Source organism: Dryobates pubescens, chromosome 7, assembly GCF_014839835.1.
Source record: "Dryobates pubescens isolate bDryPub1 chromosome 7, bDryPub1.pri, whole genome shotgun sequence".
Taxonomy (NCBI): domain Eukaryota; kingdom Metazoa; phylum Chordata; class Aves; order Piciformes; family Picidae; genus Dryobates; species Dryobates pubescens.
In genome coordinates this window covers 44,864,158-44,883,683 of record NC_071618.1, presented here as the reverse complement: position 1 = coordinate 44,883,683, position 19,526 = coordinate 44,864,158, and the positions used below count along the sequence as shown (strand labels likewise).

The following is a 19,526-nucleotide window of genomic DNA, read 5'->3' as shown; positions in this document are numbered from 1 at the left end:
GTCTGCTCTTTGTGCTTATGTGCTTATGGCCATCTGCGCCTATCAGGACATGAAAGAGGTCACAAAGGACCACCTGTTTCAGGGTAGTACCTTAAGATCTGTTTAAATCAACTATAAAACTGCTCAGGAAGCTGCAAAACTCCACAGTGTGAAACTTGTATTGAGCTAGACATCTCCATCCTCAGACGCTAAGGAGATCTCGTACTGAGAAGGAAACACCCTGCACTAACTCGTTCGAGGTGCGTTTGTGCACATGTTGGTGTGTGCTTCTCTTTGCCTCTGTTGGGGGGCAAGGGGAAGTGATGTCTGGATCAAAATCCATTTTGTTGACACATGAAGCCAGGATGAGGAAGGCAGGATTTGCATTCTGTGCTCGTGGCTGGCTCCTTGGCACTGCTCAAGAAGGAGAAAGGAGACAGAAACTGGCTGAGGAGCAGGCCAGAAGGGAGTTAGAGTTGTTGGAGGAAATTGTTTGGCTAGTCCAGACATGAGAGATGCAGGCACTGTGCCTTGTCACCCCTGACTTACTTCTATTCTGAGGATGAAGAAAGCTTGAAAGGTTGCTGATTTTCCCATGGGGTGGATCCAATCCAATATGCTTTTCTGTGAGGTGAACTAGAGCTGCTGCACTACCTTTTCTTTCAAGAAGCAGAGGTACCAGGAGGGAAGGATAAATGAACTGAGTCTGAATTGCCATGGATTAGCATCTCTGCTTCTGAGGAACTGAGGGCAGTTAATAGGTCTCAGAAGGTTGCTCAGCAACTCTCAGGATGGTTACCTTCCTTCATACTGAGCAGCAGAATGCATTGATGTTGACTAAGTGTGCCCATGGTGAAACATTCTTTGGAGAACAGACTGTGGTGAACTTTGGAAATGAGAGGATTACCAAGAGCTGAAAAGCAATCCTCCCTCTCACTGTCTCAGAGCTTTTTTGTTGTTCCTTTTTCTCACAGCTGCAGACTCCCAGGAGCTCTTGTGTTAGGAGTAGCATAGAATAGAATAGAATAGAATAGAATAGAATAGAATAGAATAGAATAGAATAGAATAGAATAGAATAGAATAGACCAGGTTGGAAGAGACCTTCAAGATCATCGTGTCCAACCCATCAACCAATCCAACACCGCCCAAACAACTAACCCATGGCACCAAGCACCCCATCAAGTCTCCTCCTGAACACCTCCAGTGATGGTGACTGCACCACCTCCCTGGGCAGCACATTCCAATGGGCAATCACTCTCTCTGTGTAAAACTTCCTCCTAACCTCCAGCATAAACCTCCTCTGGCACAGCCTGAGACTGTGTCCTCTTGTTCTGGTGCTGGTTGCCTGGGAGAAGAGACCAACATCTGCCTGTCTACAACCTCCCTTAAGGTAGTTGTAGAGGGCAATAAGGTCTCCCCTGAACCTCCTCTTCTGCAGGCTAAGCAACCCCAGCTCCCTCAGCCTCTCCTCACAGGGCTGTGCTCCAAACCCCTCACCAACTTTGTTGCTCTTCTCTGGACTCGTTCCAGCAACTCAACCTCCTTCCTAAACTGAGGAGCCCAGAACTGGACAGAGGACTCAAGGTGTGGCCTAACCAGTGCAGTGTACAGGGGCAGAATGACCTCCCTGCTCCTGCTGGCCACACTGTTCCTGATGCAGGCCAGGATGCCCTTGGCCCTCTTAGCTGCCTGGGCACACTGCAGGCTCATGTTCAGCCTACCATCAACCAGCACCCCCAGGTCCCTCTCAGCCTGGCTGCTCTCAGCCACTCTGCCCCCAGCCTGTAGCTCTGCATGGGGTTGTTGTGGCCAGTGTGCAGAACCTGGCACTTGGCTGTGTTCAATCTCCTGCCCTTGGCCTCTGCCCATCTGCCCAGCCTGTCCAGGTCCCTCTGCAGAGCCTCTCTACCCTCCAGCAGATCAACTCCTGCCCCCAGCTTGGTGTCATCAGCAAATTTACTGATGATGGACTCGATGCCCTCATCCAGATCATCAATAAAGATGTTAAAGAGCATGGGGCCCAGCACTGATCCCTGGGGCACACCACTGGTGCCTGGCTGCCAGCTGGATGTGGCACCATTCACCACCACTCTCTGGGCTCAGCCTCCAGCCAGTTCCTAACCCATCGCAGTGTGCTCCCATCCAAGCCATGGGCTGACAGCTTGGCCAGGAGTTTGCTGTGTGGGACAGTGTCAAAGGCCTTGCTGAGGTCCAGGCAGACTACATCCCCAGCCTGCCCCACATCCACCAGGCAGTCACCTGGGCATGGAAGTAGATCAGGTTGGTCAGGCAGGACCTGCCCTTCCTAAACCCATGCTGGCTGGGCCTGATCCCTTGGCCATCCTGTAAGTGCTGAGTAAAATGCCTCCAGTTTCCTCTCTGTACTCATGCAATAAACACCATTTTGACAGTGGGTTTGAGTCATGATGAGCCCGTGTGCATGCCACAGAAACCAAGCTGAGCAAAGCCTTCAGCATTTGAAAGCAGGATTTTAGCTGTGTATTTCAGTGCAAGTGTTAAATGTTTCAGGGAAAACTACTTGTGAACAGAAAGGGGTTTGTTCTGCACTGACATTTCCTTCAGATGTCTCACAAGCCAGCCATCTGTTTGTGTGGAAAAGGTTGAGTCCAATTAGCAGCAGAGTTTCCTGCAGTCATGCTTTCCTCCCTGGCCGATGCCTTAATTCTGACATTTCCACCTGAATTCTTCCCTGCCACTTCTTGTAGGCTGCCAGTGTTCCTTGCTGTAATAGGAAGCACTCCAGCAGAAAGAACCCCAACACAACAGCCAGTGTGGTTCAATCTGTAGTTTTCATTCCTGCACTCAGTTCCTGTAAGCCTCTGCAGCGAATCAGTATGATTTATCCAGGCACACTCCATGTATCTGCACGGCCATTTGGAAGTGTGTGTTGCCCACAAGATGTTAGGAAGAAGTTCTACACAGAGAGAGAGATTGCCCATTGGAATGGGCTGCCCGGGGAGGTGGTGGAGTCACCATCACTGGAGGTGTTCAGGAGGAGACTTGATGGGGTGCTTGGTGCCATGGGTTAGTTGTTTAGGTGGTGTTGGATTGGTTGATGGGTTGGACACGATGATCTTGAAGGTCTCTTCCAACCTGGTTTATTCTATGTATTCTATACACAGGAACTGGCACCTCCCTGCTGTGGGCTTTGCCCGAGGGCTGACTGTAAGCTCCTGTGAGGTATCAGACCTGGACAGAGCAGTGCTGTAATCATTCCTAGCCCTGGACTTCTGTAGCAGCTCACATACCTCTGACAACTGGGAACAGCAGAGCTTCTGCCTCACCGGCCCGTAGCGCCTTCGTCAGAGGCTTCCCTCCCTGCTTGTCTGCAGTGTCAGAGGGAGTCAGCTGCAGAGCTGGCAGCTCCTCACCCGTCCCCAGATGGGGACACAACCTGCCTCATGGCAGTGCTGTACTGAGGGAGGCCCCTGCTGCTTAGTGGCTGGCCCCTCCTGTCCCTGCAGTCCCCCTGTGAGTACGGTGGTGCCAAAGTCGGTGGTGTGTGAGCAGTGCCCTGCTCAGTTCGCACCCAGCAGGGCGGGAGGGCAGTGGCCTTGTGTTGGCAGCATAGGGCAGAGCCCAAAGGGGCAAGCAGTGAAGTGAAGCTGCTGGCCTGGCTGGATTATGGCTGAGCCCTGGGGCCACAGGGTCATCTGTGAGTCTACCCTCTAAAGGGATGGTATCACAGAGAGGGCCCTGGCACTCCCATGCCTTTTGCTACCCGGTAACTGCAAAGAGTCCACAGAAGAGGGGGAAGAAAAGAAGTAAGAGAACAAAATGCATGATGTAGAAAAGGGAAACCCTGCTTCCCAGGAGGGGATTTACCTGGAGCACCAAGAAAGCAGTTAGGACTTTGCTCAGTACTCAGTGTTGGAGCAGCCCAGGTTCAGTGCTGAGGAGTGTTGCTGTCAAGCTTTCTTAGGCACTGCTGGAATCTCCTCTCCTTTTCTTTACAGATGTTGTTTGTGCCAGGATGAGATAGCCAGAAGCAAGAGAAACTGAGTTTGGGCTTGCCATTACACAGCGAGCCTGGCCTCACAAGAGCAGTGTTTGTACTCTAGCTGTGGCATCTGTGATGCAAGCACAAGGTGCTGTTTTGTCTCTTTACCCTGAAGTGAGGGTGGCTGTGGTGCAGACAAAGGAAATGGGATGAAATAACCTTTTCTTCAGAGGCCAAGCAGCTTGACTTGGGATTAGAGACTGAAATACAGGCTTAAACCAGATTTGCATACATGCCTTCTCCAGGGGAAACAGCAGCTTCCTGCTGAAGAAAAGATAATCTTCCCTTGTATTGAACAGTTCAGAGACTTAACACTTCACTTATTCAAAACAAGTGTGAATTATATTTGTAAGAGCCCACAACAGGTTCCAAGGAATTTACAAAACAGAATTGGAATTAAGAACTCAAGTCGTATTTCTGAATGTGGATGGCAAAGGTCTTCAGCAGTGACTGATACAGTTCACAGGGGTGGCGCTTTCTGACCTCTCCAATTTGCCTTGCCTTTTCCTCTCCTCTCCGACCCTCTCCTCTCCTCACCTCTCCTTCTCCTCTCTGAACCCCTTCCCTTCCCTTCCCTTCCCTTCCCTTCCCTTCCCTTCCCTTCCCTTCCCTTCCCTTCCCTTCCCTTCCCTTCCCTTCCCTTCCCTTCCCTTCCCTTCCCTTCCCTTCCCTTCCCTTCCCTTCCCTTCCCTTCCCTTCCCTTCCCTTCCCTTCCCTTCCCTTCCCTTCCCTTCCCTTCCCTTCCCTTCCCTTCCCTTCCCTTCCCTTCCCTTCCCTTCCCTTCCCTTCCCTTCCCTTCCCCTCCCTATTTCATTTTAATGCTACTCATTCTCAAGTTCTATTTGCAATACTGCAGTTAAGGTGGATAAAGTACAGGGTCAGAAGTACTTTTCTGCTCAAACTTTTCAAGCCCAGTCCAGCTCTGAGAACGAGCAGAGCATGGACAGTGTCAGAACACTCAGTTGCAGACTCAGAAGGGAAGCCCTGGTTTCGCTGTGGCACTGCCTGACAAGTTCTGCCTGCCTGCTTCACCTGCCAGGTGAATGAACGGTTATGGAAAGCTGGACTTGGATTAGTTTAATGCAGATTGCAATTGTTCTTTGCACTTAAACCCTGACCCAGAAGGTGTGCCTTTTGCTGTGGTAATAGGACCTGCCTGGTAGTCTCCAGGCACTTGAAAACAAATCCTGCAATATAAATAGATAACAGAAATGATCATAGTGAATTCAACGCTGCTCAAAGCAGGCAAAGTCCCAAGTCCACACAGTTTGCAACCATAGCAGAAGCCATGGAATGAACAAAAACATTGCTGTGCCTTTCAGGGGCCTGCCACAAAAGAGAAACTCTGTGGAGTTTTGCTGCTTTAGGGCAAACAAACCTTTTTAAATATTTGGAGAAGATTGAGCCTGCTTCCTGAAAGGCTGAAGCCAAAGTCTGAGCTGATACGGTTTGAAATGAGGCCAGCGGCTCTTAGGCAATTTTATTCATGGCAGGTAGGCATCTGGTTCCTTGTCTTTCAGAGCTTCCATTATGCATGTTTTCCCTTGTAGTGCAAGAAAGACTACTGCTTGTGATTGTGCTGCTTCCTCTGTTGACAGACATGTGTATACCCTCCACGCCGCAGACGTTTGGTGCTTCTGATGGCTGCTGCTTTCCTTAGCGCTGCAGCCAGAGAGTTGTGTTGCTGATGCCATGGCTCAAACCCAGGAGCAAACAGGGATTTTTGTTGCATCTCATTGCTGAAAAAGATAGAGCCTTTGTTGATTTTCTGTAACAAGTAGGTCACTTTGTTTGGAAAAGTCAAGGACATAGTTGTGTACCATGAATTTGACCAAGCTTCCACTGAACTTTCAGCTCCATCTGACTTCATGGAGGAACTGTCAGGCTTGTGTTCCTGGCAAATCACTGCTGAGCAAGTGCAGGGATTTACTTGAACAGAAGGTGCATGCCTTTGCCAACCAGTTCTCCCTTGGCTTGAGAAGGACACTGCCAGAGGAGAAAGGTTCTTTCCCACGAGGGCCGAGTGTTTCACAGGCTCCCCACCCAAGCAATGTATTTAACAGCTCGTTGCTGGCTGTGTTAGCCAGCCCTGCTGTTTGTCATGTAACCAGGAGCTTTGCAATGCTTTGCTTTTCTCCATTTATTTGGTTTGTGGTTTGTTGGGTTTGTGTTGTTTGGTTTGGTTCACCCCCTGCCTTTTTTTCCTTACAGCTCTGGTTCCTGCAGTTGCATTATCTGGGTAAAAACCCCAAATCAACCAAACTCTGTTATGATGGTGGGGGGGGAACCCAAAATCAAGACCAGACTTTAGCTGACTGCATCCTGAATGCAACTTAAAAGAATTAATGAATCAGAATACTGTCAAGTGTGAAATTGCTTGGGTTTCAGCCTCAGATCATCGCTTGTCTGCCTCAGGATGGATCATAGTTCAGTGGTTTAAATTGGTGCCAGGAGGAGAGTAGGGAAACAGTTAACATTCAAAGGTAGACTGGATTTCTGGAGTGATGTATTCATACTAACACATCCCTCTCTTCACTGGCATGATGTGAATCTGTCTGAACCAGTGCCCTTTGTCTGCCTGTCAGGTTAAGGCAATATGATCCCCTTACCTTGATTTGACCTTGAACCCAAGCTTCTCCTCTTCCAAGGCATTGTTTAGACTACTTCAGATGTTTTCTCTGCGCAAGGAACAGGCCAGAACATCCTGTAAAGCCAGGTCTGAATGCACCCATGGAGTATACTTTACCTGGACACAGTCTCAGGCTGCGCCAGGGGAGGTTCAGGCTGGATGTTAGGAAAAAGTTCTACACAGAAAGAGTGATTGCCCATTGGAATGGGCTGCCTGGGGAGGTGGTGGAGTCACCATCACTGGAGGTGTTCAGGAGGAGACTTGATGGGGTGCTTGGTGCCGTGGGTTAGTTGTTTGGGTGGTGTTGGATTGGTTGATGGGTTGGACATGATGATCTTGAAGGTCTCTTCCAACCTGGTTTATTCTATGTATTCTATGTATTAGTTCTTGTGTGTTTATCAAATTCTCCAGTAGTAGTGGGTAATGTAAAGGAGAAAGCTTGTGTTTTGTCAGCTCTTGAGGCTGTAAATCAAAGGGATTTAATTTTCTTAAGGTGCCCTGCATTTTGTGACACTAAAATGAAGGCTCTGCCTGGCTAGCAGGTACCTGGAAAGGCTTATTTTCTATTTGCCATCCGAAGCTCAGGCTACCAAACCTGAGTGGCTCTTCTGGCAAATCTCCTAGTCTGTACAAAATCCAGCCTTGAGTCAGGTCATGATGCTTCTGTCAGATGTGATTGCTGTCCCTCAGGTGGGGTCCTTTGCCTGGTGTGCATAACACCAACATGCTCACAGGGCTGAGGTGTTCTGATTGTAGTGCATACTTGCAAATACAGGCATGCAAGGTGGTGATTCACAAAGCAAGCACCAAGTCACACAAATCTGTCATTTATAGCTCTCAGGTTAGTAAATCCTTCCCATTTAATAAATACCCATTAATATCCTATTCCTCTGTTCATTAGTCCATTCCTCACTTCAATTTAAAGGTGTAGTATTCAGAAGAAGCAAAGTGCATGCCCAGGAGAGAGGCCCTTCTTCAGGGAGGTGGGTATCTCAACAGAGGAGGTGTGTCACTTAGCTGTTAATCATGACACAAGGAGCACAGGTCCCACGGAGTTCCCCTATAGTTAGGCTATAACCACTGGACTACTTAGTTTGCCAGATTTGTATGGGCTGTTCAGCAAGACAGTTGTACCTCCTCTTTTGAGGGTTTTCATAGATCATTGTTTCTCAAAACCTATGGTCTTTCAGCAGTTATTCATTCATTGTTTCTTAAGGCCTATGGTCTTGCAGCTGTCATTCATTCATTCCTACCCTTAACATTTCATGGACATGCTGGGAGGTGTCCAGAGAAGGGCCAGAAGGATGAGCAGAGGGCTGGAGCACCTCATCTGTGAAGACAGACCGGGAGAGTTGGGGCTGTTCAGTCTGGAGAAGAGAAGGCTCCCAGGAGACCTTATTGTGGCCTTCCAGTATCTTAAGGGGGCTACAAGAAATCTGGGGAGGGACTTTTTAGGGTGTCAGGGAGTGATAGGACTGGGGGTGATGGAACAAAAATAGAGATGGGTAGATTGAGATTGGGTGTGAGGAAGAAGTTGTTCACCATGAGGGTGGTGAGACACTGGCACAGGTTGCCCAGGGAGGTGGTGGAAGCCCAAATCCTGGAGGTTTTTAAGGCCAGGCTGGATGTGGCTGTGAGCAGCCTGATGTAGTGTGAGGTGTCCCTGCCCATGGCAGGGGATTGGGTCTAGATGATCCTTGAGGTCCCTTCCAACCCTGACACTTCTCTGATTCTATGATTTCCCCCCTTTGAAACGCATTGAAGCTTTACATTCGCAGCAAGTCTCGTTGCTATCAGCAATCATAACTCAGGGTTTTGACACAGAGCAGACAGTCATACATCTAAAGCACCCAAATAAAGCACACACAATCAGTAAAGTAACAAACAACATTATAAGACTTTGCAGAAAAGCATTGCAGCCATCCAGTCAGGGAGAATCCCATTCTGTGTCATGTTTTAGTTAGCCATCTGGTTTCCATGCCTGTTCTCAAGTCTTCACCCAATCACTTGCTGAATCTGATCAAATTGTTAGTCCAAATGTTCTGTCCCATTGGGAGTGTGAATATAGCATCTATCACCTGTTGCTAATCTAAGGCCAAATGATTTTGAAGGGCCACCTTGAGGTCATCTGCAATTGTGTGTTCAAAACTTGAAGCCCTATCCTCATTGCATTTGCTAGTGCCTTGGTCTGTTCTATTAGATTGCATCACCATATGCAGTTCTCAAATGAAGGAATCTGAGGGCAAAACCCTGCTTTAAATACCCATCCTACTGCTGCTCCAGTCACAGGGTGCTGCCACAGATCATAGTGTCTCCTGACATTTCCCCCCTCAATTCAGGTACTAATGGACTCTTTCTCCAAAAGGGGCACGAAGTTAACATTCTTAAGGTGATTTGCCTCCTTGGCCTGGTCAAAGATAACTCTGTGGCCCAAGTTCCATCACTGCTTACCCAGACAGTATGTCCCACTGGGAGTACTGTTTCTTATTGGCAGTGTGTATGTATCTCTTTTACCAATGTCCCAGTCCAAATATTTTGGATAAGAGTTGAATAATTTCAATGTAAGCATCTTTGCCTTAAAGCTCTGGCCATTTGCCCTGGGCTCTGGACTTCAGAAAGGTTGGTGGAACAACTGTAAATCTGTGTACAATATAGAATAGAACAGAATAGAATATAGCATAGCATAGCATAGCATAGCATAGAGTAGAATAGAATAGAATAGAATAGAATTAGAATAGAATAGAATTAACCATGTTGGAAAAGACCTTTGAGATCATCAAGTCCACCTTATCACCCAACACCATCTGATCAACCAAGTGCCTCAGCCAGTCTTCTCTTACACACCTCCAGTGATGGTGACTCCACCACCTCCCTGGGCAGCACATCCCAGTGGCCAATCTCTCTTGCTGGAAAGAACTTTCTCCTCACCTCCAGCCTAAACCTCCCCTGGCACAGCTTGAGACTGTGTCCTCTTGTTCTGGTGCTGGTTGCCTGGGAGAAGAGACCAATCCCCACCTGCCTACAACCTCCCTTCAGGGAGTTGTAAAGGGCAAGAAGGTCTCCCCTGAGCCTCCTCTTCTGCAGGCTAAGCAACCCCAGCTCCCTCAGCCTCTCCTCACAGGGCTGTGCTGCAGACCCCTCCTCAGCTTTGTTGCCCTTCTCTGGACACCTTCCAGCAACTCAGCTGGACTGCAAACTGCAAACTGCAAACTTCAGGGACTGACCTTTTGGATTTGGTAGTGTTCTGCAAGAGTCATCTTTGTAACCCTGCCTTGTTCTTTTTCTGTGCAATCTATATACCAAGGTGTAGGCTGCATGTAATGCCATTCACCATCCTTCATCTCTTTTCCATACTCTTGGGAGCTGCACTGCCCAAGGCAAGTGGTTACAAGACTCTGAGCTTGTTGGTGGTTCTTCAGTGTGGTTATTGTTTGCATGCCACACAGATGTTCCTTTCCATTTCCAAAGATGATTTGCATACCCAATCCATGTGCCTTATCTGTGGTGAGGCTCAATTGTGAAATGCATGATTCATTGTTTGAAATTGCTTTCCAGGTTTGATTTAGGTCTAGGGATGAAATCCCCCAGTCTGCTGGTGTGATAGGTGACACTATCACTGTGGATTTTCCCCAAAGGCCTGAGGAGCTGCAGTGTTAAATTCCTGCCACCTGTTGTGTGTGTAGTTGCTTGTGTTTCATTTGTGGTGTTGTGTGTGTAGTTTCTTGTGTTTCATTTGTGTGGTGTGTGTGTAGTTTCTTGTGTTTCATTTGTGGTGTGTGTGTAGTTTCTTGTGTATGGTTGGTTGGGTTTTGATCTAGCCTGCTGATGGCATTGAGGCATATTTTAAACAGTATAAATATTGTAGTTGTTTTTTCCTCCCCCCCTCTTGAAACAAAGGATGATTCTTTGTGTGCCCTTAATGAGTGAAAGACCTTCAGTCTAGGCACCTTGTCTAATGATGCAAGCATGGGCACGTTTGGAGTGTTAGAAGGGACTACCTTCTATCTGAGAAATCCCTGGTGATTTCATGGAAGAAGGAAATGGAATAGCATTGCCCATTGTAGGAGCTGTGATGATGCACATGGCCACAATGAGCTAATGGCAGGCTGGCTGAGTTAATGATGCACTGGTGTGCTGCACACAGGTCATGTTTGAGGAGCTTGTGAAAGGCAGCCTTGGCTGAGCTCGCTGCTACGCCGTGTGCAAAGATCAGCCGCGCCGGCCGCAGCTCAGCAAGCACAAGGGATGCCAGTCGGTGGGGAGCAGCTGAACTGGCAGGAAGAGCAGGTAGCTGAGTGCAACAGGCAGTGTGCACATCTGGGGTTTGGTGCTGAATGCCTAAGGAGCACCTTGGTTAGACGGGCAGACTTTGTCAAACTGTTGTAAGTGTAACTGGAAGAAGCGTGGCTGATACGACACCAAATAACTGCTCTGACGAAGCTTTCCTTTGGAGCTGGAATCTTTAGAGCCTGGAAACGCAATGGAGAGCAAACAGGGCAGTAAAATGAAAAGGGAACCGTCCTGCTTAGCTACTTTAAACAACAAAAACATAACCCTGGTGTCTATTCGCAAGCAGCAGGCAGCTCATGATGTGCCTGAACTACTGATCATTGGGGAGAAGTCCAAGACAGGATCTCCAGCAAAAGCAAGCTGTAACTTGCAGAAAGAAGAGAAACTTTTGCAGAGCTCCTCCATGGGAATGCCAGAAGTGAATCCAGTTCAAAGACAGGTCAGTGAGCTGGTGTGTGTGTGTGTTGGGAGGGAAGAGATGTTTCTGAGCTGGGGAATTTAAAACAAAGCACGTTGGACATGAGCTGCATGATAAAGGAGGGGAAACCTTCTTTATCTCTATTGTTTCAACCTGCAGCATGAATGCCTGCCCCATAGCAAGCAGCACCCAAATGTGGAGTCCTCTGGAGATCCTCTGACAATGGTCTTTGAAAGCACATGTTAATAACAAGTTATGCTGCAGTAACTAATGAGAGGTTTTTTAGCTCCACCTCTAATAATCCTGAGTGGTGATTCTTAGGAAGGAAAGATATTAAAACCTCTCCTTTTGAACTGCAGTTCCTTGAGTAGTTTGACAGCAGCTCCTACCAGGTTATTCTCTGGAACAGTAGAAATTGCAGAGACATTAACCCATTCTAATTGTAGGTAAGTAGCTTATTTTGTAACTTCAGAGAGGATGGTGCTGGAAGTTCTTGATAGTACATCCAGGGGAGCATTGTTGTATGGTGTATATGACTAGGGCCTTTGGGGAGACTGTCTGTTGTGGAGAAGAGGTTTGGCAAGATCAGTGCTGATGAAAACCACAATATGATTTTTTGGAAGAGTTTTGTCTGTTTGCAAGGCAGTAAATTGTGGAAGTGTGGTTGGGATCAGGGGGTAGCTAAGGAAAAGGAACTCTCAGAACAGCTTTGGAACCTGCATATGCTTTGAATATCTTAAACAATTGCTATCAGACTGGAACAAAATAACAGCCAGGACAGACCAAATATGCCTGCAGGCCTTCTCTGCCTCATGTTTCAATGCTGGCTAGAAAAGAATCATGACATAAATGACTCCACCAAATCTGTCTTGCCTGTTCAGTGCGTAGGATATGCACATTGCTTGTAGTGGAGCTGTGAAGGGTATCACCAAGTGTGTTGCTTTGTTTTAATTCTAGCCTTCACAAAAAGGCTTTCCCCTTTCCCACTAAACCAGGCATGGTTTATATGGCTCCTTTTAAAGTACCTGTTGAGGTCTGTAAGGTTTGTTAGCTGAGCTGCATGCAGGTGTCCTTTCACTGAGACTCGCTGCAGCTGCCCCATTGTCTGCTGTTGGGAAACCGGTTCCCAGAGGGCTTATAGCAGACCCTGGGCAGGAGCAGTACAGCAACTGACTGTTTTGGAAACAAAGAATAGATTAGAATGTAGAATAGAATCCATAAAGGCTGCTTTAAAGTCCTATTTTCACTGAATCTTAACATCCAGGTGGAGAGGGTGGATTTTTCCCTCCTGGAAGACTGAGGGACTGTTTGAAAAACAGCAACCTGTGTTACAAGGAGTCAATGAAAACAGTGGCTACTGACCAGCTGAGCTGGGGGAAAGGGGGAGGGAGGAACAACCAGTGGAGATACAGGGCAGATGGGCAAGTTTCACTGACATTTGTTGAGGAGAATGAGGGTTGAACTTCTGTCCCCTCCCAAGTGCTGATGTTACAGGCACAAAACTGAAGACTCAGGACCTTTGACGTTCCTGAACCTTCTCTGTCCTCGTTTTGTTGTTTGCTTGCTGCCTCTAACAAACTGAGGAAGCATCTGAAGCATTTAATTAATGGTATGTGGCTTTCAGGGCCTTGAATCCAAAGCTGTGAATCAGCAGGTTGTGCAAGAGCAAAACAGGAAAGGTAAATGAGTGACACAAATTAGATAGTTCTTAGGCAGATGTGTGCTGGAAGGCAAGAGGGTGACAGAGAGGGGAGCAGCTCAAAACCTCTGGAGATGCTGGGTGAGAAGTTCATCAAGACCCAGAGCTGGTGGATGAGCAAGTTGGGAGGGGCAGAGAGAAATGTGCTGAATAGGCCAGGCCTTGCCTCCTGACGAGCTGCCTGCCTGGCATCGTGCTGAGCAGTCTGGTGCTGGAGTTTCAGGATAGAAAACTTGACATCCCTGTGGGCCAGGTGAAGAGGGGTGGGAAAGCAGAGCTGGGCTTGGGAGAGAGCCTTGCTGTAGCACTAGAGACGAGCAGTGTCCGTGCAGGATCTTGGTGTGGGTGATGCTTGGGGAGCTGCAGGGCGCATCAGGAGTGGCAGGAGTGGTGCAGAGGCCGAGAGTGCTACAGCAGTGTTGTGGAGGTGCCTGCACCTCCTGGGAAGGAGGGGTGAGGAGGAGCATGGCTTTCCTGGAGGCAAGCCCCCTTAGGAGGTCATCATGGATCACAGTGGGGAAGGCAGCATGGGGACCCAGCCAGGGGTGGCTGAGGCATGAAGCCAGGGAGGACACAAACCTTGTTGAGTTCACAGGTGGTGGGGTCACCATCCCTGAAGGTGTTCAAGAGGGGCTTGGATGTGGCACTTGGTGCCATGGTTTAGTAGTCAGGAGGTGTTGGGTGACAGGTTGGACTTGATGATCCCTGAGGTCTTTTCCAACCTTGTTGATTCTGTGATTCTATGACTCTGTGTTGTTAGGACCCTGGCTGCTGTGTACTGGGTGAAGGTCTCACCCAGCACTGTGGTTTCTCCTTTGGGTTTTATTTTACCAATTCAGTTGTTCTTCTCACATTTATTCTGCATTCTCTCACTGATGTGTTGAACACTCAGCCTTTGAACTACTAAATAAGAGCACCCCAAAGAAGTAGCCCATTTTGGGGGACAGTGGGGCAGTTTTGCCCCACCAGCTGCAAAGGCCACAGACAGCAACCACCTTTCCTGCCAGGCTGCCCAGGGCTACGTCAAGTCTGAGCTTCAATGTCGCCAGGGACAGGACCTCAACCATATCTCTGGGCAGCCTGTTCCAGTATATCACCACCCTCATTATGAAGAACTTCCTCCTTATATCCAATCTAAATCTACCCTGCTCCAGTTTAAAACAATTGCCCCTTGTCCTGTTGCTTCAAGCCCTTCTAAACAGTGCTTCCCCATTCTTCTGCCCTCCTGTTGAAACACCCCAAGTACACACCTGGATGGAGTTGTGCTCCCCCCAGCCTTTTGATTTTGGAAGATGTTAATACTAGAGGCTCTGGAAATCCTCTGTCTGAACCTGTGCATATTTTGGGGCAAGACTCTACAATGATTTTTGTATTTTTTGTTGTCCTTTTTTTTTAAGAGCAACAAAGATTTGTGGCTTTGGCTGGGTGTGGGTTTGGGTTTTTTCCGTTGTTGGTTTGGTTTTTAACATCCATATTCCCTCTCTACTTTTTTCCTTGTCAGTTAAGAATTGGTGTGCAAAGACTTTTCACCTGCAAGGCACAAACACCTGCTTTTGTCAAAGTGAGAAACAAAGTGGTTTTGGCAGTTCTTCTGAACATTGGATAGCTTTTTATCCCGAATATCAAGCGGTGGCAAAGTCTTGACCTTTCTGTGGCTTGCAATGCCCCAGAAACACAGGATTCAAATAGGAGAACCAGCGCTTAGTTTTATGAGGAAACCCTTTGGTTTTGTGAAGAAATACCCTTTAATCTTCTCATACATTTAGTTTCATTGCTTTTATATCTAGGAAAACTGTTTGTGAGTGAGGGGGTGGAGGGAACACAGGGGAGGACATAAGGCCTGTCATGGTTCTGGGGTTTCATCTGCCACTGGCTGCCAGAAATGTGGTGAAGGGGAGCAGAGGAGCAGAGGATACTCATCTCACCCACCTCTCACACTCTGTTTTGCTACAGGGTGCAGAAGGCAAATGGCTTTATCATGTGAGCCAAAGTAAATGTATAGGGTGAGGAGCTCCTGTCACTCAGCCATGGATTTTCACTGTGGTGTGTTTGTGATAAGAGCTGGCCAATGTGAGCAGAGTGCCCCTGGTGGGGCTGAGGACAGGAGATAGGCAAGGGGAGGTGAGGGACAATATTCAAATTACATTTCTCATGGTAGACACTGCAGTAAGTGCAAGTCTGAGTTTAAGGAGCATTTGAAATGTGGTGGATGAGAGACTTTCCATTTTCAAATGGGCTTCCTTTCCATATACAAGGCCATTTTATTGCTTCAAACTCTCTGTAGGCACAAATAAGAGGAAATAAGCATCTATTATCTTTGTGTGTGTTTAAACAGAGAACCACCTTTGTAGGGAGATTCAATTAACTGTTTGGGCTTTGTTTTGAAAGGAGGAGCTGCCTGCACATTTGTATGCTGTGGCTTGTAGGGAGAGAAGTGCAAGGAGAAGGGTACGGCCCCTGGGTGCTGCCAGGCCTGTGTGAGGTACAAGGGAGTGCCAGGGCTAAAATATTCCTGTGGCTCTTCTTCCCCAGCATCCCTGGAGAGCAGCCTTGAGGTCAAGCAGAGAGGAGGCAGGCATGAGGGGAGAGCTCCAGGTCAGGATACTGAGGGGCTGCATCATAATGCTGAAGAGCTGAAGCTGCTGCTGTTTCCTCCTCCTGTTCTAATAAATACAGTATGGAGAAGACTGAAAGCTAATTTCTCATGTTCAATTTTTGCCACTTTGGTCATGACCCCAGACCTCATTATTCCCAGGCTGTCCAAGCATGAAACAAAATCAAGTTCATGAGTTTTGAACGCTGCACCAACTGGACAGGAAGCAGTCTAGTGTTCACAAGCAGCCTCAATTCTGCTATCCACACCGTGGTGCCAAGGACAGAGTTTTCTTGGTGGTGGTAGGAAAAAGATTTGTGGTACTGGGCCTGCTGATCCAGTGACCCCTTCTTCAGCCCCTTCCTGCAGTGATGCCCACTCTCAGGTGGCTTTATTGAATGCTGGAAAAGCCCATGCCTTCTCAGGTGAGAGAAGAGATGTCATAAGAGCTTATGTCTAGCTCTTCAGTAGTTAAAGCTGCCTTAAGTCACAGACATGAATTTTGATGTTCTTGCCATGCAATTTGGCAGGCTGGGACTTGTCCCTCCCCTGCTCCATCTTCTTTATCCCTTGGTGCCAGCTATTTCCTTTGGTGACAGAGCCAATGCTCAGATTACCTGTTCTGTGAGAAGCATTGCCTTTACTGCTGTATTTTAAATGATTTGCTTTAGTATTATTACTCTATTATGATTTCATCCTCACTTGAACTGAGGGCATTAAAGTCTAGAGTCTCAGCTCCGCAGAGCCTGTCAGAGCCCACTTCTGGGCCATTTCCTACAGTGGCCATTACATTCTGAACATTTGGTTTGGGTCAAGCCAGTGAGTTCCTGTAGCCCAACGAGTGTTCTTCATTAGGTGTTGCACAGGGAGGTAGATGAAACCCCAGTGGAAGTATCTGCATAAGTCTTTGTGGCTTTTAAAACCTTTGTCAGATGTAGATCTTAACTTAAAAGATGCAAACAGCCCAGGTGTTTGTGTGCATGCATATCTATCTATATATCTGTCTCTATCTCTGTATCTTCAGATATCATGCAACTGGTTCTTGCTGTGTGAGGTTGGTTTGGGCTCATGGAAAAGTCTTGATGCTGTTTTCTGTGGACTCTTTTGCTTGGTTTGAACTCCTGCTGAACTGTAGCAGGTTCACCAAACTGAGCCAGCTTCTGACATTTGAGGAGAGACATCCAGCACATGCTGTGCTCTGAACCTTTGTGCCAGTGAACTCTGAAGAGGCAGGGTTCAGGCTGCCTGGTGAAAGTGTCCCGTGGCTGCAGAGCTCAGGTTTTAAATGATTGGATTGGAGTGGGAATGCTAAGACAATTTCACTTTTATATCCCTAGTGAATTGTTGTTAAGTTGCCCAAGAGAAGTGTCAGAAGCCTGATTCATCATCGTGGGCATAGCTCATTGGTGATGGATTCAAGGTGTCAGTTGATGCTATGAAGCATTGCAGCAGTACAGGCTGACTTGAGAGCCTGTGCAGAGTACTGCTGCTGCTGACTTTTCTTTCTTGCTCCTTAGCCTCTGCCCAGCACCGACTCTCCTCCTGACTGCGAGCTGGAGCCTACAATGAAACAAAGCTTTGCTTTTGACAACATGGGCTACGAGGAGACCGTTGAAACTGTGCCCTCTCCATCTTCCCAAGAACACACTGTGGCAGTCAACATTGTGGGAATGACTTGCCAGTCATGTGTGCAGTCAGTGGAGGGCCAGATTTCCAAGGTGAAGGGCATTGCGGGTATTAAAGTCTCCCTTGAACAGAACAAGGCTGTAATAAAGTATCTGAGGTCGGAAATAAGTCCTGAGCAGATTTGCCAGGAAATTCAGGATATGGGCTTTGATGCCAGCATAGCAGAAGAGAGGCTGACAGCAGCCCCTGCAAGCTTGTCCTGCTTGAAAGAAGCGGTAGTGAAGCTGCGAGTGGAAGGCATGACGTGCCAGTCCTGCGTCACCAGCATTGAAGGAAAGGTCAGGAAGCTGCACGGTGTGGCAAGGATCAAGGTGTCACTTGGTAGCCAGGAAGCCATTATTGCTTACTACCCTTACATCATTCAGCCTGATGACCTCAAGAGCCACATTAGTAGCCTGGGCTATGACTGCAGCATTAAAAGCAAATCAGCTCCGTTGAGGCTGGGCGAGCTCGATCTGGAGCGCTTGCAGAATGCAAGCCCCAAGGGCACGCCAACAAGCCTGGCGAGTGACGGGCTGGATCCACTGGTCCCTGAAATGAGTAGCACAGCTGTGGTGACTCTACAGATAGAAGGCATGCACTGCAAGTCCTGTGTCAAAAACATTGAAGGAAACATATCAGCTCTCCCTGGCATCCAAAGCATCGAGGTGTCTTTGGAGCAGAAGCGTGCTGTGGTGCGGTACAGCCCGGGTTCAGTTACCGTGCCGGCTTTGCAGCACGCCATTGAAGCCCTCCCACCTGGCAGTTTCAAAGTAGGCCTCCTTAATGGTTCAGAAGCAAATGAAGGAGCATCTCCATCTCCTGCTTTGCTGTGCAGTCTCTTCAGAGAGCCACCACAGGACGTGACACGCATGGCTATTATTAGGATTGATGGCATGACCTGCAATTCTTGTGTCCAGTCCATAGAAAGGGCCGTGTCACAGAGAGAAGGAGTGCAACATGTAGCAGTTTCTCTAGCTGGCAGAGCTGGGACCATACATTATGATCCAGCTGTTACTAATGGAGAAGAGTTAAGAGCTGCCATAGAAGACATGGGGTTTGATGCTTCTGTGCTGACAGGTAAGAGTATTGTTTCTTCTGTGAGCGATGTGCCAAGCAGGGCCATGCAATGCCTGTGTAAAGACTCTCCTGGAGAGAGACTCTGAAAATATCACATTGGCATTGCCTTTTCTAAGGGGCTGGCCTGACCTGACCTCACTTAACAAGGGAGGGATTTCAGCTGTGAATTACCTTATTTCAGCCCTTAATAACTGCACTGGTGGGTGGAAGAGTTGGGTTACATTATGAAGGCAAAAGGTTTGGAAGTTGGTGCAAGGTCTTTCAAATATCCAATCCCCTTACCCACTGAGGCAGATTTCCTCTTGTGCCCACAGGCTGCTGTAAGTAGATCTGTGTAACCAAATGTTTTCATTGATGTTCCAAACCAGGAAACCTCACAAGCTTCATGAAAACTCTTCCATTTAAACCTGCTTTTTATCTAGCTAAAATATCTTTTTAGTGTCCTAATCCTCTGAGCTTTATTTCTTGAGTATCTTCACTACCCCTACTTTTCTAAGCCTTGCTTTATTCAAGGTAAGTGGCGAGGCACAGGCACTCTTTGGTAGGAGCAGGTGCTTCTGCATCTCAGCTGCAGCACAGTTGGTGCATTCTGTACGTGTGCTCAGCGTTGAAGAAGTTGCTGTGGAGCACAATCTTCTCTCCAGCAAATCTAAACTGTAGCACTATTTATCTGCTTCAATGCAACAGATTGGCTTTGAGGTACAGATGTGGTTTACATGCAGTGAATTTGTTTGATCACAGTAGAATAGAACAGAATAGAATTGACCAGGTTGGAGAAGACCTTTGAGATCATTGAGTCCAACCTATCACCCAACACCATCTAATCAACTAAGCCATGGCACCAAGTGCCTCATCCAGGCTCTTCCAAAACACCTCCAGGGATGGTGACTCCACCACCTCCCTGGGCAGCACATTGCCATGGCCAATCTCTCTTGCTGGGAAGAACTTCTTCCTAACATCCATCCTGAACCTCCCCTGGCACAGCTTGAGACTGTGTGCTCTGTGTCCTCTTGCAGACCATATCCTTTTAGCTTTCTCCTGGGTCTAATCCCTCTGAATCTGTGGAACTGCTGCAGGTGAGGAAGAGCCCACATGTGGTGTTTAATTATGATTTGTTTGATTTATAATCTGTTGGTGGGAGACTTCCCAACC

General features: G+C 47.9%; 1 protein-coding gene across 1 annotated transcript in view; it reads left to right on the top strand.

The window, feature by feature from the left end:
• Nucleotides 1-17,146: 17,146 nt before the first annotated feature.
• ATP7B (ATPase copper transporting beta) overlaps nt 17,147-19,526 on the top strand; it is a 29,636-nt gene continuing 27,256 nt past the window's right edge. Inside the window, exon 1 of the mRNA XM_054163134.1 lies at nt 17,147-18,374. Within this exon, the coding sequence (XP_054019109.1) occupies nt 17,195-18,374 (1,180 nt within the window). The 5' untranslated portion in view covers nt 17,147-17,194. The remainder of the gene's footprint in view (nt 18,375-19,526) is intronic.